General features: G+C 46.2%; 1 protein-coding gene and 1 pseudogene across 6 annotated transcripts in view; both read right to left on the bottom strand.

Annotated features, from left to right (window-relative positions):
* Positions 1-26860, bottom strand: part of Nup210l (nucleoporin 210 like) — a 94682-nt gene that overhangs the window by 22912 nt on the left and 44910 nt on the right. For all 6 annotated transcript variants that reach the window (XM_006976462.4, XM_076573751.1, XM_076573754.1 and 3 more), the window contains 12 exons: positions 26421-26613; positions 18015-18103; positions 17179-17283; positions 16603-16704; positions 12900-13028; positions 11387-11514; positions 9891-10023; positions 6439-6501; positions 5167-5346; positions 4568-4648; positions 3748-3879; positions 365-523 (listed from right to left, as the gene is read on the bottom strand). In XM_006976462.4, coding sequence (XP_006976524.2) covers positions 365-523; positions 3748-3879; positions 4568-4648; positions 5167-5346; positions 6439-6501; positions 9891-10023; positions 11387-11514; positions 12900-13028; positions 16603-16704; positions 17179-17283; positions 18015-18103; positions 26421-26613 — 1494 coding nt within the window. The remainder of the gene's footprint in view (positions 1-364; positions 524-3747; positions 3880-4567; positions 4649-5166; positions 5347-6438; positions 6502-9890; positions 10024-11386; positions 11515-12899; positions 13029-16602; positions 16705-17178; positions 17284-18014; positions 18104-26420; positions 26614-26860) is intronic.
* Positions 24062-24993, bottom strand: LOC121830217 (elongation factor 1-gamma pseudogene; annotated as a pseudogene).

The following is a 26860-nucleotide window of genomic DNA, read 5'->3' as shown; positions in this document are numbered from 1 at the left end:
TAAGGGAGAGGACAGCTTTTTGGAGTTGGTCTCGACTCCAGCTTTGTTGAGGCGGTGTTTTTCGTTTCTGCCGTGTGACTCGGCGCCAGCCCAGAGTCTTGGCCTCCCTTCTCTTGTAGGGGTCCTAGGATTACAGATGTGCACCGCCATATCTGCCTTTTTCACGTAGGTTCTAGGAATCAGATTCAGGTTCCCAGGCTTTTGCAGCAAGCACTTTGCCCTCTGGGCACCCCTGCAGCCCCCACTCAGGATTTCTTCTAGAATGCAGTGATAAGGCATGAGAGACCTTAGTTTCACAGATTGGAGCTGTGCCCAGCAACACATCTGCTGCACCGAGAGAAATGTGATTCAGGTGGGCACTTACCAGGATCTGAATCTCGTCAGACAGTTCCAGCACACTCCCCTCAAACTGCCCAAAGGTGCTGCTCTCACTTCGGACAGTGACCTTGATCGTGGTCCTGCCGGCCGCTTTTGTGTGGACAACCATGGCGAAGTTGTTCTCTGCTGGAAGTTGCAGAAACACCTAGACAATAAAGGGAATGAAAAAGCATTCATGAGGTGAGGGCTGGGCTGGAGGTCTGTGCTTGCTTCTCATGTAGAGAGGCCTGGGTTCCATTCCAAGTACCACATAAGGGGAGTGGTCTGCAGATCTGTAATCTTGGTGCTCAAGGGGCTGAGGTAAGAGGATCAAGAGTTCAAGGTAGAACCTGGTGGTGGTGGTGGTGGTGGTGGCCACATAAGCACTTAATTCCAGCATTTGGGAGGCAGAGTCAGGTGGATCTCTGAGTTCAAGGCCAGAATGAGTTCCAGGATAGCCAGGGCTACATAATAATAGATACTCTGAAATTTGCTATGTAGATCAGGCTAGATTAGAACTCAGAGACCTGCTTGCCTCTGCCTCCCAAAGAGTTCTGAGATCAAAGGCATGCATCATTATACCCAGCTTAGAGATAGTCTTTAAAAAAAAAAAAAAAAAAGATTTAATTTTATTGCTGGGAGGTAGTGGCTCACACCTTTGATCCCAGAACTCTTTAGGAGGCAGAGGCAGGCAAATTTCTGTTAAATCCAAGGCCAGCCTGGTTTATAGAGGGAGTTCCAGGACAGCCAGGGATATCACACAGACAAACCCTGTCTCAAAAACAACAGAAATAAACAAAGAAAAAGATTTAATTTTATACACATTAATGTTTTGCCTGCACTATGTCTGGGCACCATTTGCATGTAGTACCCACAGAGGCCAGGAGAGGGAGTTGGAGCCCCTTGAGCTGGTCATGAGCAGCTATGTGAGTGTTGGGAATCAAACCCAGGTCCTCTGAAAGAGCAGTGAGTGCTCTTAACTGCTGAGCCAATTCTGCAGGCCAGAGACATAGTCTTAAATTGCATTGTTCATTGTCTCTATGTCCATCCAGATCCACCAGAGACCAAAGACAACCATGACAGGGCAGTTTGGTTAGCCATCCATTAAAGCACTCAACGGAGATCCATCTGCCATGGCAGCTGGATAGCATCCATGATACCTGACAAGCCACCGAGGGAGGGGTTCCAGCTCTCAGTATGACAGGCTCAAAATCTGTATCTGTGTATGTGGTTTTTAAACTGTGATTATTTTATTTATGTGTGTGAGCACACACGTATGTGGGTCACAGGATAACTTATGCCATTGTTTCTCTCCTTCTATATTGTGTGTAAACCAGAAGTCAATGCTGGACGTCTTCCTCAGTGGCTTTCCACCTTATTTTTTTTTTTTTTTTTTTTTGGTTTTTCGTGACAGGGTTTCTCTGTGTAGCTTTGTGCCTTTCCTGGAACTCACTTGGTAGCCCAGGCTGGCCTCGAATTCACAGAGATCCGCCTGCCTCTGCCTCCCGAGTGCTGGGACTAAAGGCGTGCGCCACCACCGCCCGGCCCCACCTTATTTGTTAAGACAAGATTTCTTTCTTCCTTTTTCTTTCCTTCTTTCCTCCTTTCTTTCTTTCCTTCTTTCTTTCTTTCCTTCTTTCTTTCTTTCTTTCCTTCCTTCCTCCCTCCCTCCTTCCCTTCTTTCTTTCCTCCCTCCCTCCTTCCCTTCTTTCCTCCCTCCCTCCCTCCCTCCCTCCCTCCCTCCCTCCCTCCCTCCCTCCCTTCTTTCTTTCTTTCTTTTTTTTCCAGACAAGGTTTCTCTATGTAACAGCCCTGACTATCCTAGAACTCATTCTGTAGACCAGGCTGGCCTCGAACTCACAGAGCTGCCTCTACTTCCCGAGTTCTGGGATTAAAGGCTTGCATCAACATCACCCAGCAAGACAGGATTTCTTACTGAAACGGGAGCTCTTCAGTTGGACTAGAGTAGCTGGCCAGAGGCCCCAACACTGCGGCTTTTTACATCGATACTGAGACTCCAAAGTCAGGACCTCATGCTTGCACTTATAGATGTTATGAAAGCATTAAGGCTCTCGAGACACTTAATTGACGTAACCAGGCCATGAAATGTCCTCAGCAAACAGAAGAGACTGAAAATTCAGAGTCTCAGATTTCAGATTTGAACGCTCACAAATCTGGAAGAGATCTAGGCAGAGGTGGTGCACACCTTTAATTTCAGTACTCAGGAGGCAGAGGCAGGTGGATCTCTGAGTTTGAAGCCAGCCTGGTCTACAGAGCAAGTTCCAGGATGGCCAGGACTACACATGAAAATCCTGCCTCAAAAAAAAAAAAAATCTAGAAAAGAAAAACTGACATTTACATCATTTCAGATTGAATTATAAATTCCTAGGCAAAAATAAATTCAGGTAACAGGACACATCTATTACTTTTATTTTATTTTATTTTCTGATTTTTATCTTTCATTTGAAGTACAAATAAACTAATTTTTATGCTTCTACATTTAAATGATAAACTTCCCCTCCCCCCCTTTTTTGGGTTTTTGTAGATAGGGTTTTACTGTGTAGCTCTGGCTGTCCTGGAACTCACTCTGTTGACCAGGCTGGCCTCAAACTTACAGAGATCCACCTGCCTCTGCCTCTCAAGTGCTAGAATTAAATGTGTGCGTCACCACTGCCCAGTTAAGTGATAAACTTTTGCATGAATAAAATTATGTCACTTTAGGCCTAATCAATGAAAGAATGAACAAGTCATAAGACAACAAAATGGTTCCTAAGGGAGGCCAGACATGATGGTGCACCTGTAATCCCAGTACTCAGAAAGCAGAGGCAGGAGGATCGCTGCAAGTTTTCGGCCAACCTGGTCTACACAGTGAGTTCCAGGACAGGCAGTACTAAATAGTGGAACCCTGTCCAAAAACATTGTGGGGGGTGAAGGGCCAGAGGGAAGCAGGTAAGAGCACTTGCTCTTGCAGAGGACCGCAGCTCACACCTGCCTGTGATGGGGCTGATCCTTCTTGCCTCCAAGGACACCTGCACACATTATATACCTCTTATTAAAAATTAAAAATAGCCGGGCGTTGGTGGCGCACGCCTTTAATCCCAGCACTCGGGAGGCAGAGCCAGGCGGATCTCTGTGAGTTCGAGGCCAGCCTGGGCTACCAAGTGAGCTCCAGGAAAGACACAAAGCTACACAGAGAAACCCTGTCTCGAAAAACCAAAAAAAAAAAAAAAAATTAAAAATAAATCTTAAAACTCCCATGTCGAGGTTGGGGATTTAGCTCAGTAGGAGAGCACTTGCCTAGCAAGTGCAAGGCCCTGGGTTTGGTCCTGGAAAACAAAACAAAACAAAACAAACCTCCCATGTCAATACAATAAACAGATAAGTTCCTACCTCTGAATGCCTGGGTACCAGATCCAGCACATCCCTTTTGCTCATGGACCAGTGGAAAGTGAGCATGGGGCTGGCATTGCTGAAGGAGAAAGGAGTCTGGGTACTGGTCACCCCCATGACATAGACTGGCATCTGAAAAGAAAGTGTGGGATTGTGCTATATCCCCTGCTTACCTAGCATTATCAGAATAGTGAGCCCAGAACATGGCTCTCATTCCAACCTCAGAGTTGGGCATGGTGGCACATACCTGGAATCCCACAATTTTGGAGGCTGAGGCACAAGGATTTTCTTGGTTTCAGGCCAGCCAGGGCTACATAGCAAGACTCTGTATCAAGAAAACATGCACATAGGAGCTAAAGAGACAGCTCAGCCATTGAGAGCACTGGGTTCTCCTCAGCAGGACCCAGGCTCCATTCCCAGCACCCACGTGGTGGCTTACAACTGTCTCTAACTCCAGTTCCAGGGATCCAGTGCCTTCTTCTGCCTTCCATACATGTGCTACACAGACACACATGTGGGAAAACACCCATATGCACAGAATAAAAATAAATTCTCTCTCTCTCTCTCTCTCTCTCTCTCTGGTTTTTTGAGACAGGGTTTCTCTGTGTAACAGCCTTGACTGTCCTCCAACTCGCTTTGTAGACCAGGCCGGCCTTGAACTCACTGAGATTTGCCTGCCTCTACCTCTGCAGTGCTGGGATTAAAGGGATGCCCGGCAGTAATAAATAGATCTTAGAAAAAAAATAATAAACCCAGGTTTGGGGGGGAGGGAGAGCGAAGCGGGGGAGGACCCCAGGCACACTTGCTTTGCACGACTGACCTCCGTGGCTGTGATGAGTCGGGTCGCAGCGGCCAGGATCCTAACAGCCCGCAGCTGCACAACCTCAATCTGGACTTCATCCTGCTCAACAAGAGGAGAGCAAGCTTAGGCTAGGGGAGTTCCTGTGGCTGACAGAGATGCTTACAGCTAGCTCCTTATCCTATTTCTGATGTTCAACAACAGCAAAAAGCCCGACCACGTATCTTTGCCTTTGTCCTTTAAAAAAGTTCTAACCCTTGCCGGGCAGTGGTGGCACACGCCTTTAATCCCAGCACTCGGGAGGCAGAGCCAGGCGGATCTCTGTGAGTTCGAGGCCAGCCTGGGCTACCAAGTGAGCTCCAGGAAAGGCACAAAGCTACGCAGAGAAACCCTGTCTCGAAAAACCAAAAAAAAAAAAAAAAAAAAAAAAAAAAAAGTTCTAACCGGAAAGGGAACACATCTAACACCAATACCAAGAACTCCGTGGATTCTCCACCAGAGCCCCCTGTTTTCTGTACCAGATGTGGGGAGCTGGGAGGACATTCCTAGTCTGCTGGCATCCTCTTCCTCACCTGTCCCCGTGACCCCAAGGCTGGAGAGCCGAGCCGAGCACGGAATACCTGGGAAAACACAATGACTTTGCCGGTGTCTTCGTTCACCGTCTGGATGGTGCCGTGGACGACAGCCGTGCCAACCGTGCTCCCTGTAACCTGGCCCCTCCTGTTGACAGTGGCCACAGTCTGGTTGCTGATGGAGAAGTGGATGATAGACTGGGGCTGGGGGCCACCTTCAGACATGATCTGCGGTTTAAACACACCCGGGAGCGCCTCCAATGTGGGGAAGGAGTCACATCTCTTTTCCCAACATTTTTTTTTTTCAAGCAACTTGACTTCTTCCTCCATTTCCTGGACAGCACACACCACATCAACTCAAATGTGTGTCGAAGAATTGTGTGCTGCAAATGACCCACAGGACTCCAAGAGTGTGGATGCCTCATGCCTCATGGATCAGAGAACTTTCTTCTTCATTAGCCCCAGCTGTTCTGGGTACAGGAGAGGACAGGAGGTGTGTATGCACGGAAAAGAGAAAGAGCAAATCATGTTTTCTGCTTTAAAAGTACCTATGTTGGGGTCTGGAGAGATGGCTCAGTGGTTAAGAGCACTGGCTGCCTTTCCAGAGGACCAGGTTCAGTTCTCAGCACCAACATGGCAGGCAGCTCACAACCCTCTAACTCCAGTTCCAGGGGACCTGACGCCCCCTTCTGGCATCCTTGAGTATGGTATGTGGTGCACATACATAGACTCAGGCCAAACACTCATACATATAAAATAAACTAAATCTCAGCCAGGCAGTGGTGGCGCACGCCTTTAATCCCAGCACTTGGGAGTTAGAGGCAGGTGGATCTCTATGAGTTTGAGGCCAGCCTGGTCTACAGAGCTAGTTCTAGGACAGCCAGGGCTACACAGAGAAACCCTGTCTTGAAAAACAAAAACAAAAACAAACAAATCTCAACATGAAAAAATCATCTATATCATTGATATAGATTGATATCGATTACCAGCATACACCTGTAAGTAATCCTAGGACTTGAAAGATCGAGGCTGGAGGGTGGTCAGGAGTTCAAGGCCAGCCTGGGCTACATAGCAAGTCCCTGTCTCAAGAAACCCCAAACTAAGGGCCAGGCGGTGGTGGCGCACACCTTTAATCCCAGCACTCGGGAGGCAGAGCCAGGCGGATCTCTGTGAGTTCGAGGCCAGCCTGGGCTACCGAGTGAGTTCCAGGAAAGGCGCAAAGCTACACAAAGAAACCCTGTCTCGGAAAAAAAAAAAAAAAAAAAAAAAAAAGAAAGAAACCCCAAACTAAAATCCCAAACAACCCATAAGAAAGATCACCTGTATCATGTTGGTTGCAATCAGTGTCATTTTCTCAGGAACCAGTCTGAATGGAGGAAATACCTGGAGAGGACACAAAAGGACAACAGGGCCTGCTGTTTGTAACCTGAACTAAGGAAAGCCACTGTCCACATACAGGTAACACAGACATACGCACGGTGGTCTGACTGTACTAGCCAACAATTCAATAGCGTCTAAGCAGCTTACTCTGCCTACCCATTAAGACTATATTTATAAGGTAAAGGCACTTGTCACCAAGCCCAACAACCTGAGTTCGATTCCTCTGACCTCCACATACTGGCTATGGCATTAGTGCCCCTCACACACAAAATAAATGAAGTAAATGTAAAAACATTAAGAGTATACTTATAATATTTGAACATAAACTAGAGAAAACAATACCGCTCGGTCTCGGGTGTATACTGCCCCGCTTCAAAAATGTAAAGATAAGAGGGCTGAGAGATGGCTCAGTGGTTAAGAGCACTGGCTGCTCTTCCAGAGGACCTGAGTTCAAATCCCAGCACCCACATGACAGCTCACAACTGTCTGCAGCTCCAGAGGATCTGACACCCTCACACAGATGTACATGCAGGCAAAACACAAGAATGTTCATGAAATAAAAATAAATAAATAAATAATGTGAAAGTACAGCTGAAAACCATCTTATTATTATTTTTTTTTTCATGCTGGGTATAGAACCTGGGGTCTTACAGATGCTAGGTAAGCACTTTACCACTAAGCTACAACTTTAGCCCCATCTTTCTTTCTTTTTCCGTTTTTTTGAGACAGCCTTTTTCTGTGCAGCTTTGGAGCCTGTCCTGGAACTCACTCTGTAGCCCAGGCTGGCCTCGAACTCACAGAGATCCCCTGCCTCTGCCTCCCGGGTGCTGGGATTAAAGGTGTGCGCCACCACCGCCGCCACTGCTGATGGCGCCGCCACCAGGCTATTCCTGGCTTTTTATGTGGGTACAGGGGTTACACTTGGGTCCCCATGCTGTGCTGCAATCGTTTTACTGTCTCAGCCTTCTTCTCAGGCCTGAGAAATAACATTTTATAAAAGACTAAGATGAGAAGCTTGGATAGGGCCAGGGCTGTAGGTCAGTTGGTAGAGTGCTTGCCTAGCATGCAGGAAGCCCTGGGTTCAGTCCCTCATACCATACAAAATGGGACTTGGGTAACAGATGCCTGTAATCTCAGCACTCAGGATAATGTGTTCAAAGCCAGCCTAGAATTCATGAGACACTATCTCAAAAATAAACAAGAAGAAAAAAAGGTAGTATTACTTATTTATGTTAAAACATTCAAAGAGGCCAGGCATGATTATGCTTGTCTTTAATCCCAGGAGTTGGAAGGCAGAAGTAGGTTGATCTCTCTGGGTTCAAGGCCAACCTAGTTTACATAGTGAGTTTCAGGCCAGTCTGGGTTACAGAGTGAGACCCTATCATAACAAATATCCATCTGGGAAGAGCTGGGAATGTTGTTACACACCTATATTGTGTACTCAGAAGCCCAAGGCAGGAGAATCACTGAGCTAAGGAATGTGATGCCAAGAGAGAGACAGAAAGGGAGAACCTAGAGAGATAGCTCAGTGGTTAAGAACATTGGCTATAATTGTCGCCAGAGAGGCTTCTTCTGGCAGCTGATGGCAGCAGATGCAGAGACCCACAGCCAAACAATGGGCGGAAAGAGGCCAAATGGGAGACCTCCATCAGGTCTCCTCCTTTTGTAGCTTGGGGAACACCACAGAAGAGGGGGAAGAAGGAGCCAGAGGGGTCAAGGACACCAGGGGACACAGTCCACAGAATCAACTGAGCAGGGCTCATAGGGGCCCACAGGGCCTGCATGGGTCTGTGCTAGGTCCTCTGCATACATGTTACGGTTGTTTAGCTTGGTGTTTTTGTGGGACTCCTAACAGTGGGACTGGGTGTGTCTCTGACTCTTTTACCTCCTCTTGGGACCCTTTTCTTCCAACTGGGTTGCCTTGTCCTGCCTTGAGATGAGGTTTGTACCTAGGTTTCTTATATCTTGTTATGTCATGTTCGGTTGATATCCCTAGGAGGCCTGCTCTTTCTGCAGGGAAACAGAGAAAGAGTGGGTCTTGTGGTGGGTGCTGGCAGCTGTGGAGGGAGAGGAAACTGCAGTTGGGATGTATTATAAGAGAAGAATTAAAGAAAAAAAAAAAAAAAAAAAAGAGGTCAGCCTGATCTACAGAGAGAGTTCCAGGACAGGCTCCAAAGCTACAGAGAGAAACCCTGTCTCGAAAAAAACAAAAACAAAAACAAAAAAAGAAAGAAAAAAGAGCATTGGCTGGGTTTGTGGTGGCTCATAATCATGTAACTCTAGTGCCTGTGGATCTGACACTGTCTTCTGGCCTAATTTCTGTACTTTCTGCATGGTACACAGACATACACACAGGCAAAACACACACAGGATTTTTAAAAAAGGAAAAAAGTTGAGAGAAAGTGAATACAAGAAAAAAGGGAAGAAAACATACTTTAAAAAAAATTTTTAAAGACGTTTATTTTATGTATATGGTGCTCTGCATGTACACCTGAATGCCAGAGAGGATATCAGATCCCATTACAGACGGCTGTGAGCCACCATGTAGGTGCTGGGAATTGAACTCAGGTCCTCTGGAAGAGCAGCCAGGGCTCTTAACCTCTGAGCCATCTCTCCAGTTCCAGAAAACATACTTTTGTTTGTTTGCTTTTTGAGGCAGGGTCTCTTTGTGAAGCACTTGGGGGGGGGGGTCTTAAACTCTCTAGATAGACCAGGCTGGTCTCAAACTTGCTGCAATCCTCCTGTCCTGGAACTTGCTATATAGTCCAGCCTAGCCTCAAACTCATAGAGATCCACCTCCTTCTGCCTCCCCAGTGCTAGGACTAAAGATGTGTGCTACCACACCTGGCTGTGTGTGTGTGTGTGTGTGTGTGTGTGTGTGTGTGTGTGTGTGTATGCATGTCATATTTGTGGAAGTCAGGGAACAACTTTCAGGATTCAATTCTCTTCTTCTACTGCGCGTTCCAGGGACTGAACTCAAGTGATAATGAGGTCTTCATATCAGGGACTTCTACAGCTGAGCGGTCTCAACAGCCCATATATATATATACATATACATACATACATACATACATACATACATGCATACATACATATATATATACATACACATACATACATACATGCATACATACATATATATATATACATACACATAACGCATTATATATGGTGTTATGTTGCATCCACCTTACCCCAACATTCCTAAATCTTTCAACTTTTTTGTGCTTTCTAAATTTTCTACAAGAACTGTATCCCATATATTTATTTAGTCTTGGGGGAAAGAAAACAGTTCATTGCGAACAGGAAAATCCCAAACTAAACATGTGTGAACAGAAAGGGATAAACGATGTTAGGTGAGGAAGTGCATCCGGATGCCAGCGCTTACTCACCTCGATGTGCCGAGGTGCCGATGTGAATTTTCTCCCCATCCTGTCTGTGGCAACGGCTACCAGCGTGGTTTGTCCAATAGTGACAGCACGGAGCATGTAGTTTTCAGAGTACTCATCCTGATCCTCCATTAACCTGGAACGATCCGTGTGGTGTTGGTGGGAAAGAGCTGGTACTTTTGTTTGTTTGGTTGGTTTTTTGAGACAGAGTTTATCTCTTTAGGCCTGGCTGTCCTGGTCCTGGAACTCACAGAGATCTCCTACCTTTTCCTCCCAATGCTGGGGTTAAGTCATGAACCACTAAGCCCTGTTAAGATCTGGTTTTGAGAAGGGCCAGTAATTCATCTTTCTAAGATGCTTAGTATATTCTAATTCTGGCTACAGGGACCTTCTAGAAAATGAATCTCCAGAATCAAGACTAATTTCCTGCAATAACAAGATGCTCCTTGAGAGCAAAACCTTTTTTTTTTTTTTTAAGATTTATTTATTTATTATGTATACAGTGTTCTGCCTGCAGGCCAGAGAAGAGGGCACTAGATCTCATCTCTTAGAGATGACATGGTTGTGAGTCATCATGTGGTTGCTGGGAATTGAACTCGGGACCTCTGGAAAAACAGCCAGTGCTCTTAACCTCTGAGCCATCTCTCTAGTCCCGCAAAACTTTTTTAAGGCTGAAAAAAGGAGTAAGTGTGATAAAAACAGAGTGGTGGAATTGTGAATACCAAATTTCCTAGCATTTTTTTCTTTGTATTTTGAGACAGAGTCTCATATGACTGAGGCTGGCCTTGAACTCATAATCCTGTCTTTATCTCCCAAGTGCTGGGGTAATAGGTGTAAGCTACTGTGCTCAGGGAATTCTTGTGTGACTTCTTTTTCAAAGGAGAGGACCAAGGACGTTTGTTGGCCAACATAAGAGAGTTTTAGAAAATTTTTAAAAAATGATATATTTTAGTGCTCAAACAAGCCATTTAGGGCTCTTGACTTTTTAAATTTTAATATTTAATTTTATGATTTTATTTTATGTATATGAGTTTTCTGCTTGTGTGCATGTCTGTGTACCACTTGTGTGTCTGGTGTCCAAGAAGGCCAGAAGAAGGTGTTGGATGCCCTAGAACTGGACTTACAGATGGCTGTGAGCCACCATGTAGGTGCTGGGAATCAAACCCAGGTCCTCTGGAAGAGTAACCAGTGCTTTAACGGCTAAGCAATCTCTCCAGTTCCATTATTTTTGTTTTGTGAGTGAGTCCTATGTAGTGTAGGCTGGCCTCAAACCTGTGATCTTTGTGTCTCAGCTTTCTGAATGCGGGGTTACAGGCATGTACCACAGCACCCAGCTTGAATGAATACAGACTCAGACTGTGGGAAGAGAGTATGGACTGAGTAAGCTACACAAAGGGCAGAAGGAAATCGGACTAAACTCAGGGAGGCTGACTAGGTCACCAGGAAGGAGACTGTCGGTACACCAGCTCAGGAGAAGAGAGGTACTGGGTGGCCCTTACCTCAGGGTGACAATGGCAGACGCCAGCTGTAGTTTGACGTCCATGTTTCTGAAGTACTTGTTGCGGAAAGGGTACTTGGAAGAGCCAAGAATCCTCACAGCCACTAACACAGTTTTGCCAATCTCAACCTAGCCATTGAGAAAAAGCAGCATGAAGCATATGCATTCCATCGAGCAAGGACAGACTAAGTTTCTGAGGGGGCAGAAATTCCTGTGCATCCCGATGTTCCTGGTAGGCTTCTGATCAATGGTCCTTGACCCCCACCAACCACCCCTCATTGGATTCATTCATACCTTTCTTTCTTTCAAATTCCATTTATTCGTGTGTGTGTGTGTGTGTGTGTGTGTGTGTGTGTGTGTGTGTGTACATACCATAATGTGCTAGGGAGGTCAGGGGACAACTTGCAGGAGTTAGTCCTCTCCTACCACCGTGTGGGTCCTGGGATTGAGTGAGGTCCTCAGGCTCGGCAGTAGGCAGCCTTACCCAGTGAGCCATCCAGCTGTCTATCTTTGTCTCCGTCTCTCCTCTTCGCCCCTCTCCCACTGTGTGGCCCAGGCTGGCCTGAAGCTCATTATGTAGAAATGGTCAGCTTTGGACTCACAGAAATCTGCCTGATTCTGCCTCCTGAGTGCTGGGGTTACTCTTTTTTTTAAAAAGAAAATTTAAGTCATCGGGGTGGTGGTGGCTCATGCCCTTAATCCCAGCACTCGGGATGTAGAAGCAGGTGGATCTCTGTGAGTTCAAGGCCAGCCTGGGGTATAGAGTGTGACTCTGTATCAACAAACAAACAATAAGACAACCCAGCCTCCTAAAAAAAATACCTATTTCATTTATCTTGATTTTCATCATGTTTAATTTTGGAACGGTGTTTTTTGTTTGGTTTGGTTTGGTTTTTGTGCAGTGATAGGTCGTTGATTGTAAAGAGTAGACTCCTGAGAAGTGAGAGCAGACAATGGCCAAAGTGACCATTGAGAATGTGCTCTTTGCTTTTCAGTTTGTTTGTTTTTTGAGACAGGGTTTCTCTGTGTAGCTTTGGAGCCTGTCCTGGAACTCACTCTGTAGACCAGGTTATCCTCGAACTCACAGAGATCCACCTGCCTCTGCCTCCCAAGTGCTGGGATTAAAGTCGTGTGCCACTACCACCCAGCAAGAATGGTACTCTATTTATTTTTTTAACATTTAATTCTTCTTTTTTTTTTTTTAGATTTATTTATTATGTATACAGTGTTCTGCCTACATGTGTCCTAGCAGGCCAGAAGACAGCACCAGATTTCATTATGGGTGGTTGTGAACCACCATGTGGTTGCTGGGAATTGAACTCAGGACCTCTAGAAGAGCAGTCAGTGCTCTTAACCTCTGAGCCATCTCTCCAGCCCAAGAATGGTGGTCTTTAAAGGCTGGCGTTTCCTTTTTTAGTCTAAGGTCTTGTAAGAACTGTAGTTGAGGAGAGCCTGTTAAATGTGCTGGGGGAGTGAATAAGTTTGCATCATTCCCGACTTAAATCTATTCTCACCTTGTCAATCAAATCCAGCTCCACTTCCTGTATGTCTGATACCCTGAGCCTGGCCATGGCTGGATCCAGGGAAGCCAAGCACAGGTCATACACTTCCAAGGTTAGGAATCCAGGATGTACTGGAACTACCTAGAAGAAGATGGTGTTCGGTGAGAGGCAAACACTACAGACCTAAGCAGAGGTTAAGGGGCTTGAGTTATACAAACTCTAACACACACCTCCAGCTTCTTAGTCATCAGCAGGGAACAGATTCCACAGAGAAAATCAAATATGAATGTGCTATGACTGCAGGGGGTGGTGGTGAAAACGGATGGACATCTGGCTTCTGTCTTTGTACCTGAGGACCCCAGTTCGATTCCCCCACCCTTATGGCATGGTTCACAGCCGCTTGCAATTCAAACTCCAGGGGACCAGATGCCTTTCTCTGGCCCTGGTGGCCACTTGCACTCATGTGTATAAACCCACACATTGACACATGTATACACACATAATTTAAAAACTAGTAAAATAAAACATTTTATTAAAAACAAATAAGGCCGGGCGGTGGTGGCGCACGCCTTTAATCCCAGCACTCAGGAGACAGAGGCAGGGGGATCTCTGAATTTGAGGCCAGTCTGGTCTACAAAGTGAGTTCTAGGACAGCCAGGATTGTTAGACAGAGAAACCTTGTCTTGAAAAATGAAAAACAAAACAACAACAATAAAAAAAGATTGTTTCCTGTAATCAAACTGGCTTCATTCCAGAGACGCAGGGCTGGTTCCATGTACAAAAGTTAATAAATGTCATATAGAATCTACATAGACTCAGGACAGAGATCACATGATTATTTCAGTAGATGTAGAAAACACATTTGACAAAACCCAAAATTCCTTCATGATAATAGCAATGATGTAAATTATATTGATAAATTGTCATGTGACGTATAAGCTTCAGAGGCCAGAGGATCCCTGGAACTGGAGTTACAGACAGTTCTGAGCCAACATGTGGATGTTGGGGATCGAACCCAGGTCCTCTGAAAGAGCAGCTAGTGCTCTTAGCCACTTAGCCATCTCTCTTGTTGTGGAATACTAGTTTAACTATGTAAAGATGTGCTGCATTTATTTATGCTGCGTTTGTTTAATTATGTAAAGTGTGTTGCTGTTTCACCTTGCCTGCCCAAGGCACTTGATTGGTCTAATAAAAAGCTGGGTGGCCAATAACTAGGCAGAGGATGTATAGACTGGTGGGCAGAGAGAAAATGGGAACCACCCAGCCAGCCAGGGGCCTGCCAATCAGACACGGAGGAAACAGGAAAGCAGGATGGACAATATGTAGATGAGGTATACAAGCCTTGGGGCAGCACATAGATTAATAGAAATGGGTTAATTTAAGTTAAAAAGCTAGCTAAGAAAAAGCCTAAGCTTAGGCTGAGCATTCATAATTAATAATAAGTTTCCATGTCATGTTTTGGGGGTTGGTAGTCCAAGAAAGCCTCTACACTCTCTAGCCAGAAAGATAGGAATCTCAAAAGGGGGATAATGCCCGAGTTTCTAAGGAACATGCATTTTGCTAAGAAGCACACGAAGGTCCTGAAGAAGATGCAGGCAAAGAATGTGAAGGCGTGAGAGAAGGTACTAAGGCACCCAGGTTCTTGTCGAGCCTAAAGAGGGCAAGTCCCAAATGCTGAAGGGTCCCAACTACAAGCTCAGTCCAGTCCAATGACTTCATTGCAAAAATGGAAAATGGGATTCACGGTTACACGGCCAGGCATTCAAGACTCTGCCAACCAAAGCCAAGGACCAAACCAAGGCTGAGAAACCTCCTTCTGCTCCAGTTCAGGCTCCCAAATATTTCCAGGCCCCTGTGAAGACCCTAAGTCCCTGTATAAACCCCAAAGTAAAGGCCTCTGTCTGCCAATGTGAAGACTGATGGACTGACATGAACACCCCTCACTGTTCACAGGTAGCTGATGTGATCCTCAACCCACCCACAGGCACACAGTTTCCATGTGGCTCATGTCCTGTATTGTTTTCACAAATAAACTTGAGACAAGATCTGTTAGAAATAAACAAACAAACAAAAAAAAAAAAACCTCAGAATATATCTAGCTAAGGAAGTTAAAGACTGTTGTGGGATAATCTTTTTGTGCACTGTGAAGATGTGTCACTTCCAAGGTACCTTCTGATTGGTTTAATAAAGAGCTAAACAGCCAATAGCTAGGCTGGAGAGAATAGGTGGGACTTCCAGGAAGAGATAGGAACTCTGGGAAAAAGAGAGGTGGGTTTTGCCAGGGAGACATGGAGCAATTCAGATACACAGTATGGAAGAGAGGTAATAAGCCACGTGGCAGAACATAGATGAATATAAATGGGTTAATTTAACTTAAAAGAGCTAGTTGGGAACAAGCCTAAGCTAAGACCAAGCTTTCATAATTAATAAGAAGTCTCTGGGGTTGGAGAGATGGCTCAGAGATTAAGAGCATTGACTGCTCTTCCAGAGGTCCTGAGTTCAATTCCCAGCAACCACATGGTGGCTCACAACCATCTATAATGAGATCTGGTGCCCTCTTCTGGCATGCAGGCAAACGTGCAAAAAAAAAAAAATCTTAAAAAAAAAAAAGAAGTCTCCATGTCATTATTTGGGAGCTGGCAGTCCAAAGAAAGACCAGCTACAAAAGACCTCTGTAATGAGAACTTTAAAACACTGTAAAGATCCAGGCATAGTAGTTCATACCTTAATCTCAGCACTCAGCAGGCAGAGGTAGGCCAACCTCTGTGAGTTCAAGACTAGCCAGGTCTATACAGCAAGTTCCAGGCTACCCAGGGCTACACAGTGAGACCCTGTCTCAAAATAAAAATAAAAACCAAACAAACCTAAAAATGGACCTACTATATGACTCAGCTATAACACCCCTGGGTATTTACCCAAAGAACTCCAGGTCCCTGTCACAGACATTTGTGTGTCCATGTTTACAGCAGCACAGTTCACAGTAGCTGAGTTATGGAACCAGCCTTGGTACTGAGCAATAGAGGAATAAAGAGAATGTGGTGTGTGTACACTGTGGAATTTTTCAGCCACAATGAAGAACCAAGTCTTGTCATTTGCATTAAAATGGATACAAATGGAGACCTTCACATTAAGTGAGTCTCAGAAAGAGAAATACTGCACGTTTCCTCTCACTTGTGAGTCCTGGATTGTGTGTAGATGCATAGAACCATACATGTACACAAAACTGTCTCAGAGGCAAAGTAGACCACAGGAGGGGGCTAGGAAGGGCCTCCATCATACACTTGCACTGAAATGGCCATATGTAAACCATATACTCCATACAATGGAGAGAAAGAGGGTTTGGGGTTGGACATGGTGGGAGGCGCCAGAGTCACACGGATCAGGAGTTTAAGGTCAGCCTTGGTTTCATAATACCTTCCATGCCATCCTGGGCTTTTTGAGACCCTGTCTCAAAAAAACTAGGGCCGAAAAGACATGGAGGTGCTGGTTGCCAAGGCTGATAGTCTGTGCCTGACTCCTACAGGGTGTCCTCCAACCTCCACACAATGGACTGTAGTCCATCCACACATACACACACACACACACACACACACACACACACACACGCACTAATATGATAAAAAGTTCAAAAAACCAAACCAAGACCAAAAAAGTGAACAAACACAAAAAAGCGCTTTGACCTGAGACCTTCAGTCTGGAGACCTCACCAACCCACCTGGACGGAGCTTTCTGCTTCCATGTATGTGATGGTGACCATATCTTGCTCACTGCTGTTGACTAGAAAGTAGCCAGACCCTTCCACAAGGTGAAATATTTCCTACAGAAAAATCAGACAAACAATGCTCCATTCTTTTTGGTTTATAGCCTGAAGAAGATGACTTCTACCTAACAAAAGAGGAGTGTACAGCCAAAAGGACGCTGCAGCTCATCCTTCATGTTGTGCGTGCGTGCGTGCGTGCGTGCGTGCGTGCGTGCGTGCGTGTGTGTGTGTGTGTGTGTGTGTGTGTATGTGTGTGTGTGTGTATGTGTGTGTTTAAAATAATTTCTTTAAATTTATTTTATGTGCATTGGTGTGAAGGTATCAGATCCCCTAGAACTGGAGTTACAGACAGCTGTGAGCTGCCATGTGGGTGCTGGGAATTGAACCCGGGGTCCTCTGGATGAGCAGCCAGTGCCCTTAACCGCTGAGCCGTCTCTCCAGCCCAATATGTGTGTTTGATTTTTAACAGCAGTGAAGTCTCTTGCTGCCTCACCACAGGAGACCCCTCCCTCTTTGGCCTGTGTACCTCACCTTCACGTCAGGATGGCTATAGATGGTGGCATTATCAGGCTGTACTGTGACGTCCTCTACTAGGAGCAACTCCACGACTGCAGATCTTGGCGAGTTGGAAATTTCCTAACCAGGAAGTGAGCACAGAGGACAGCAGAGACTGATCCGTGGAGAAAATCCCAGCTAATGACTTCTAGAGAGGAGCTTTAAATTTGAGTTAATTCTATTTCTTCCCCTTTTCTCCCTTTCCTTCCTCCCCTTCTTTTATTTATTTATTACTGTTGTTATTATTATTGTTGTTTGTTGTTGTTTTTGAGACAGGGTTTCTCTGTGTAACAGCTCTGGCTGTCCTGGAACTCACTCTGTAGACCAGGCTGGCCTCGAGCTCACAGAAATCCGCCTGCCTCTCGAGTGCTGGGATTAAAGGCGTGCGCCACTGCTGTCCCACTCTTATTTTTATTAGTTCTTTGGGAATTTCATACAGCATATTTTGTTCATATCCAACCCCCCAACTCTTCCTAGACCCCCTTTCCCTGCCCATCCACCTGTGTGGTCTCTCCCTCTCTCTTTTTTTTCTTTTTTATTTAGGTTTTTCGAGACAGGGTTTCTCTGTGTAGCTTTGTGCCTTTCCTGGATCTCACGCTGTAGACCAGGCTGGCCTCGAACTCACAGAGATCCCCCTTCCTCTGCCTCCCGAGTGCTGGGATTAAAGGCGTGCGCCACCACCGCCCGGCTCTCCCTCTCTTTTTAAACCACTGAGTTTGGGGATAGGGTCTCACCGAGTAGCCCAGGCTAGGATGGTAGGCGTGCGCTGCCAGGCCCTAATCTAGACTACTTCCGTCGTTTTTCCCACTCACCTCCGTGCTTTTCTTCCCTGAATAGCCCACGAAGCTGACCGCGATTAGCACCGTCCCCTTCATCTGATGCACTTTAAGGGTCTGATGGCCTAAAGCGGGGAAACACTGTGAGAAACAGGAAGAGCTCTGCAAAGCTGGCTCCAGAAAACTGAAGTCCGCCTCCGTGTTTTCCAAATGGCGTTTTTTTGTGGAGAGAAAATGCTGAAGGAGGAAGTACACACAGAGAATCCTGGGTTTGCACTGACCTTGTCATAGTCTCCGAGCAAAAAGCTCACCTCCTACGTCCTTTATTAATGAGAAATTGGGCCTGGCAAAACCTAAAATTCTTTCCTGTAATGGCCTATAATTCCAAAAATGGGCAGAAAGCAAATGCATGGGGACATTTTTGTATATAAATTTTCAGTTTTGTATATAAAATTTCAATGAGTCAGTTGTCACAATGAGTCAGTCTTTTGGGGCCTTTTCTCAGCTTCACTTATCTTTATATACATGACAGTCAGGCACTCCAAAGATTTAAATGGTGCATTATTATTATTTTAAATTTAAAATGTGTGTGCATGTGGTGGTGGGGACCTGTGTATTAGCACCTATGTGGGGCTCAGTTACCTCTTCCCAACACACTGGGCTTGGGGATTGAACTCAGGTCATCATCAAGCACCTTTACCTGCTAAGCCAGTTTACCTCTTTGTCTGTCTGTCTGTCTGTCTGTCTGTCTGTCTGTCTCTCCCTTTCTTTCACTTCTTTTTGAGACAGGGTCTCATTGCATAACCCTGGCTGGCCTCAAACTTGCAGATACCCACCTTCTTCTGCCTCCTGAGTGCTGGGTTAAAGACCTGTGGCCGGCCCTTTCTTTCTTTTCCTCCTTTTGAAACAAAGTCTCACATCCCGCTGGCTGGAACTGACCAGCTGTCCCAGGCCTCGGATTGCTCCTGCCTCTGCCTCCTGTCAGAGATTACAGGACATGCTACCACCCGAGGCTCAGAATGCTTACTTCAGACTGGGAGCAGAGAAGGACAGGGAATTCCCAGGCTCCCTGGAGACAGCATTTCGTTCAGTGATGAGGAAAATCTGAAAGAACATGGTGTATGTATATAAAGCTAGGGGCAGGAGAGATCCTGTCATGTTTAAAGACTGGAGTTCCTGGGAGCCATAGGGGCAGCTCAGTGTTGGAGTGCTTACTTAACACGTGAGGCAAGTGTTCTACCACTGAGCTCTGTCCACAGCTCCCTCAGATTAATTTTGTGTTTTATTTCATAGATTTTTTTTGTGGTTTGCTTGGTTTGTTTTTTCAAGACAGGGTTTCTCACTTTGTAGACCAGGCTGGCTTTGAACTCAGAGATCCTCTGCCTCCCGAGTACTGGGATTAAAGGCGTGCGCCACCACGCCTGGCTGTTTCATAGTTTTGTTCTTTTGAGTCAGGGTCTTGTGCAGCTAGAGCTTATCTTGAATTTGGTCTCTCGCTTTGACCCAGATGCTGGGATGGCAGGCGTGCTTATCACACCCTGTTTATGTGACTGACGCTGGAGAGCAAACCCAGGTTTTGTGCAGGTTAAGCGAGCAGTCGACCAACGGAGCCACATCCCTGCTCTCCACCCCGGATCTGTGTTCTAGGACAATCCCTCTGGACATCAGTGTGGAGTGTGAATTAGAGAGTGGCCGAGAGGACCACTATGTCAGGAAGTGATGAGCTCCTGGATAGAGGAAGAGGTGATGGACCTAGAGAAGACACTGGGCCGGTCGATAGATAACTACTGTACTCGTGGTGACTGGGGGGCATCACAAGCAGTAGCGCTTCTGCTGTCCTTGTCACACTGCTGTGCATTCTGCGCGTGGTAGGGTTGTGTTCCATGCTTTCTGTTCGGGTTGTTTTTACCCGTCTCTCCTGTGAACATCAAATCTGGGCCGGCCAGTGCATGCGAGGCTACAGCTCTTCTATTGAGCCGCCCAGGCTCCCAGGCAAGCTCAACCCACTCTAGGTGTCAGCTCCTCCCGGGCAGGGACTAGGTGGAGTCTCATTTCTCCTTCTCTAGAGTCCTGAGTTCCAGGGAATGGTTCTTCCGCTCCTGACATCGCTCATGCCGAGACCTCAAAGCTGCTCTTCACACCACGTTCATCCTCTCTTTGGGGTCTCCGTGGCGGGTTGTCCCATTAATGGCCCACAGCAAGCCCAGTCTGTTGTTATTCATAGCTGTGAAGTCCTTGCCCACCTTAACTCTGGCTTTGACCAGGTGACCTGCTTTAGTGATGTGACGTCGGTGTTGTGACATCGGCAAACACCATGAGAAGCTTGACAGTGTTTACGGATGAGGGCTGCCTGGCCTTCGAGCCTCATCCTGTGGTTCCTCTCTCAGTCTGGTCCCTCTTGCCTCTGCCAGCACATTTTACCGTTTCCTCTTCCATCGCCCCTTCTGGTTGGTGTAAACAGTCTCAGGGTAGCCTTCTTTGTTATAGACTAGGCTAGGTCACTCTGTCATAGGTCTTAAGTACCCCATATTTGCTCTTCCTTCTGATGTCATGAATGTTTCCTCAACCATGGTTGAGTGTGTGATGGAGGCAGCGTGTCTCCGTCCATGTTGTAGCTCAGTGCCTTGCAGAATGCCATAGCCATTCAGTAAATGCTGGTTAGTAAACAATTGTTCCTATGATGCCAGGAAAAAGAATAGGATCACCACTTTTTTTTTTTTTTTTTTTGTGTGTGTGTGTGTGTGTGTGTGTGTATGTGTGTGTGTAGTGTGGGCGGATGGTAAACAGGGCTTCATCAACAGCCCTTTCCAAAAATCATTCTCCTGGTTCAACCTCTGGAGTGCTATGGTGTAACAATTACATCTAGCTCAAGACATTTTAAAATTAATTAAAAAAAAAGATTTATTATTTATTATATAGACAGTGTTCTGACTGCACATCAGAAGAGGGCACCAGATCTCATTGCAGATAGTTGTCAGCCACCATGTGGGTGCTGCGGATTAAACTTAGGACCTCTGGAAGAGCAGCAAGTGCTCTTAACTTCTGAGCCATCTCTCCAGCTCCTAAAATTAATTTGTTTGTTGTTTTGAGACAGGGTCTCATGTAGTTCAAGCTGGTCTCAAACACAAGCATCATCTTGAACTTCTCAGCTTCCTGAGTGCTAACTCTTAAGTATTTGGATTACAGGTTTGAGCCACTACATCTGGCTTTTAATGCTTTTTAAATTGGTTAATTAAAAAAAAAATGAGACAGGGTCCCTCTTGCAGCTCTGGCTGTCCTGGAACTCACTCTGTAGCCCAGGCTGGCCTCAAACTCAGAGATCTGCCTGCCTCTGCCTCCTGAGTGCTGGGATTAAAGGTGTGCGCCACCACACCCAGCTTAAATGTTTTTTCTTACATTTATTTATTTTCTTTTTATTCTATGTGCATTGGTGTTTTGCCTGCATTTATGTCTGTGTGAGGACATTGGATCCCCTGGAAATGGAGTGACAGCCAGTTGTGACCTGCCATGTGGGTGCTGGGAACTGAACCTCGGTCCTCTGGAAGAACGGCTAGTGCCCTTAACTGCCAAGCCATCTCTGTTGTTTTCTATTTCTGCCCCTTTAGGGGGCCGCCACCCAGCTCCCAAATAAATTCACACACGGAGGCTTATTATTACCTATGAATGCCTGGCCTTAGCTTGGCTTAGTTTCTGGCCAGCTTTCCTTAACTTCCACCTTTTGCCTCTGGGCTCTTCCTGTTCTCTTACTTCTGTAAATCTTAGTCTTACTCCATTGCTGGTTGTGCAGCTGGGTGTCTGGTCCCTAGAGTCCTCCTCCTTCTCTGGCTGCTAGGTCTTTCTTTTCCCAGATTTCTCCCTCTATATAGTCTGCCTGTTAGTCCCTCCTATCCATTCCCCTGCCTTGCTATTGGCCAGTTCTTTATTAGACCATCAGGTGTTTTAGACAGGCACAGTAACAGCTTCACAGAGTTAAACAAATGCAACATAAACAAAAGTAACACACCTTAAAATAACATTCCACAACACACCTCTCCAGCCCCCATTTATTTATTTTTTTATTTTGTGTGTGTGTGCAGGTAAGTGATGGACCAGCCTGATTCCAACTTAAGATGAAAAGCCATCTTGCTACAAGGTCAAAATAAGTTCATTCTTATTTTCCAGGTCTTGATCCATTTTCTGGAATTTGACATGTTTCCCACCCTATACCCCGACCCCCACACTGATAAGATGTTCTGCCAAGTTCCTGTGTAATTAAAAACCCTTGGGTCCCCCTCCCGGTCCTGCAGTCCTGATCCATATAAGCTCCATGTTCTCCTGTGCTCAATGCTACTTTTTCAAAGCCCGCTTTAGAGAGACAGTCCTGTCTGACAGAAAATAAAGCTTGCTTAATTCGACTAAAAGAATTTGGGTAATAGTCTCTATTCTTTTTTTTTTTTTTTGGTTTTTCGAGACAGGGTTTCTCTGTGTAGCTTTGCACCTTTCCTGGGACTCACTTGGTAGCCCAGGCTGGCCTCGAACTCACACAGATCCACCTGGCTTTGCCTCCCAAATGCTGGGATTAAAGGCATGCGCCGCCACTGCCCGGCTTAGTCTCTCTTGTTGTTCGGTGGGATTTACAGTAAGAGGGCGACTTTAGGGAGCTGGTTTGCTCCTTTTCCCACATGGTCCCAGGGATTAACTCAGGTTGTCAGGCTTGAGTGCAAGGTTCTTTCCCCACAGAGCCTTCTCACTGGCCCCTTTCCTTCCTGTTAGTGGTTTGAGACATGGTCCTTACCCTGTAGCCCAAGCTGGCCTGAAACTCATGGCATTCCTCCTGCCACAGGCTCCCAAGTTATGGGATTCCACCTGTGAGTAACCAGGCCTGGATTTCTTTCTTTTCCTTCCCATCTGCCTTAGTTACTTTCTATCACCATGACCAAGAAAACGTATAAAAGAAAGCACTTAATCTGAGGCTCGTGGTTCCATGATCTCCACAGTGGGGAGCATGGCTGAAGGCAGGCAGGCTTGGTGCTGAAGCAGTAACTGAGAGCTTACATCTTGATCCACAAACATGAGCCAGAGAGAGCAAGCTAGGGATGGTATGGGCTTTTAAAACCTTAAGTCCTCCAGTGATACACCTCCAGCAAGGCCATGCTGCCCAATCCTTCTTGAATAGCCCACCAACTGGGGACTAAATAGTCAAATATATAAGCCTATGGGGTCCACATTCAAACCACCACACCATCTGTGTGGCACTATTCACCAGGATATATAAACAAACATCCACTCACTCCAGATACGGACCCGATAACAGACCACAAAGTATGATACCACCAACATCCACCTTAGTTAACCACTGAGTTTTATTGGGGTTTCTTACATAAATATTGACTAGGGGTTACTTACAGGAGCAGAAATCAATTGAAGACAGCTGTATATCACCAAAGCCCACCCCAGCATGGGTGACAGCTCACCAAAGTTGGAAACCTGGAGTGCACTGCCCAGCCTGCAGGCAGCGTCCCAGGCTGGGGAGTGTCCTTTCCCAGGAGCTCAGTTGGTCTGGGCCTCTTCTGGGCAGTTTGGCTTACCTCTGCTTCTCCCAGGCTGCTTGGTCTGAGCCTCTGCCAAGCAGCTTAGCTTGTCTGAAAGTCACCTTGAGCTGTCTTGACGGTTTACTCTTGGGGAGAGAGAGGCCTAGTGAACCTGGTCAGGTTTAGGAACTTCCTGAAGCTGTTCCGAATTGTTTACTTTCTGCCTTAAGCATGGGTTGTTTCACCTCCCTGGAAACATTCTGTCCTGAAGTTTCCCTTCCTTTTCTTTTCCATCTCCATCATCCCACTCTTATTTTTCCCTTCCTCCTTTCTTTCCTCTTTTTTTTTTTTTTTTTTAGATTTATTTATTTATTATGTATACAGAAGAGGGCACCAGATCTCATTACAGATAGTTGTGAGCCACCATGTGGTTGCTGGGAATTGAACTCAGGACCTCTGAAAGAGCAGTCAGTGCTCTTAACCTCTGAGCCATCTCTCCAGTCCCCTCCTCTTTTGTTTTTTGTTATACCATGATGACCTCAAAACTAGTGGTGTCATTGAGGATGATCTCAACTTCTTTCTTATTTATTTTTTTTTTTTACCTTACATGAGTGTGTTTGAAGTGCGGGGCATGCCGTGGTGCAGGATGGACCTTGATGACTCCCACCTCCCTGAAGGGTGGGTGCAGGCAGCTAGATGATGGCAAGAGGTGTTCACGTGAAGAGCTTGCCTTGACTGACGGCTTTACCAATGTACTGGAAGGCCCCTCCCAGGGAAAATACTCTGGGACTGGGGTCTGGGGCTCTTTTGCTGCCAGGATCCAGTTTCTACCTTACATAGACTCGAAGTCTACCTGCCAATCTGGACTCTAGAAAGGCAAGCTCCTGACCTTGGAAGACCCACACTCCAGAAAGAGAGCTGTCCTTGTCGGTACCGCAGAGGATGATACTGGAAGAGTCCAGTCGCTGAAACATTTCAGCCATGAGGCTGCAACTCATGAAGAGCTCTTCAGGGAAGCAGTGTTCAGAGCACCACAGGGACCAGCCATCTTCATCAAAGTACTCCCCCAGATACAGCAGTGCCACAGAGAAGCATCTTCCCTGGACCACTCACTTCCACCCACCCAACACAAGGGCACTCTTGGGCAGGTGAACTCCTCAGGAGCTGGGGTGGCCGGCTTCTTTTCCTCTTTGCACTCAGCCTGCGGCTCTTGCTCCTCTTTCTGTGGGGTATCCTTTTGTAGGCAGGCTATCTGCAGTCTCTTTAGCGTCACACCGGATCATCCTCTCACCTTTTCACCTCCCCTAGGATAGCACCACACCAGGGCTGGTTAATACAGGCGAGGAACCCGTGGTTCATTCTAGGGACGACCTGGCAAAGGACGGCTCCAGCCCTGCTTTAGAGCCACAGCAGGGTGTAAACAGCTGTGAAATCAACCAGTGTCACTTGTCACCTCTAGAAGAGTCCTCATCTTTATGTGAGCATCCTGTAGCCTCAGATTCCCCTCACCTCATCCTTTGCATTTTCAGTGGTCTGTCTGTTGTGGTGTGTGATGCCCAAAGGCTGGTAGAGTAATGTCACCATTAGCAAGGCTCAACCACGACATCACTCAGCTGTGGCCTCTGAAGTATTCCGAATCTCCTTGTTTCTTACATAAGGGACAGCATTGCTCCAAAAGGTGCAGACTTCATCGTCACTCTCAAATGCTAGACCCTTGCCAGCAGGAAAGGTTTTGTCAATGCCTTTGTGAAGGCATTCAAGGGTGCAGCTGATTTGGCCAAAGTGAAGTGGGTGTGCCAAGGGCACACTGACCTGAGCCAGGCCTAGTGCAATGAGGGTCTTGGAGGCCTCTAGTGTTCAGGACATGTACGCACAGCTGCAGCCACCACAGTGATTCTGTCCAGAAAAGGGACTATAGGTCCAGATAACAGCTTTGTGGAATCAGTTCCATCCTTCCACCTTTCAATGGACTCTGTGTATCCAACTCAGGTCTCCAATCTTTAGTGGTAAGTGCCTATAACTACTGAGGCATCTCACTGGCCCAGGCCATTGATTCTTCTGCCTCTACTTCCAGAGTGCTGAGGTTACAGGCGTGGGAGCCACATGCTGTTTATACAGTGCTAAAGACTGGATCCAGATTACAGGTGTGGGAGCTACATGCTGTCTATACAGTGATTACAACTGGATCCAGATTACAAGTGTGAGAACCACATGCTGTCTATACAGTGATTAAGACTGGATACAGATTACAGGTGTGAGAACCACATGCTGTCTATACAGTGATTACAACTGGATCCAGATTATAGGTGTGAGAAACACATGCTGTCTATATAGTGATTACAACTGGATCCAGATTACAGGTGTGAGAAACACATGCTGTCTATACAGTGATTACAACTGGATCCAAATTATAGGTGTGGGAGCCACATGCTCCCTATATAGCGATAAAGACTGGATCCAGACACTACCAAATGAGCAATATTCCCAGATAGTCCCATTTTTCTTTCTCTCCCTTTCTACCAACCCCCTCTGGATTTTTCAGCACTGGGGACAGATCCCAGGGTCTCACACAAGCTATATACATGGTCCCTCACTGAACGGCACTGCCAAGACTACTTTAATTTTTTTTTCTATAAAAAAGCACAAATAGCTGGGCAGTGGTGACACGCACCTTTAATCCCAGCACTCAGGAGACTGAGGCAGGCAGATCTCTTGAGTGCGAGGCTAGCCTGGTCTACAGAGTGAGTTCCAGGACAGCTAGGACTACACAGAGAAACCCTGTCTTGGAAAACAACAACAAAACAAAACAAAAAAGCACAGATATCAAAGATGAAAGGCACCATGGTAAAGCTGAGAAGGCGCAGTTGCTCAGAAGGAAGCAATGTGAACTGACTAGCAAATGCCCCGTCCCATTGTGAACTTTGTACAGTACCGTGCAACCGAGTCTGCCCACTGCCATCGTCCTTGTCTACCATCTCCATCGGCTTAGCACTATCAAGACGGGCCAGTGTCTCATTGGAAGATTTCCATTCCAGAATCAACGAGCTGAAATTATCAAACTTCCTCCCGTGTTCATCAAATACTGCCAGTTCCAGGACCGAGTCCCTCAAGCTGGACACAGGAATCTGCATGAAAAGAAAAGGTCATAAAGGACTTCTTATAAAGGTTTGGGGCCATCAGCTCAGCTCAATGGGTAAAGTCCCCTGCCATAAAATCCCGGAATGGATTCTATCCCTGACTCACATAAGATGGAAAGAGAGAATCAACTTCACAATCTTGTCCTCTGACTTCCACACACAAACCATGGCAAGCATGTGCACACACACACAGAGACACCATAGGAACACATACAATAATTTAGTTAAAAAAATT

This window comes from Peromyscus maniculatus, chromosome 6 (genome assembly GCF_049852395.1).
Source record: "Peromyscus maniculatus bairdii isolate BWxNUB_F1_BW_parent chromosome 6, HU_Pman_BW_mat_3.1, whole genome shotgun sequence".
Classification (NCBI taxonomy): domain Eukaryota; kingdom Metazoa; phylum Chordata; class Mammalia; order Rodentia; family Cricetidae; genus Peromyscus; species Peromyscus maniculatus.
The sequence above is the reverse complement of the archived record's forward strand: the minus strand, read 5'-3'. Positions and strand labels throughout refer to the sequence as shown.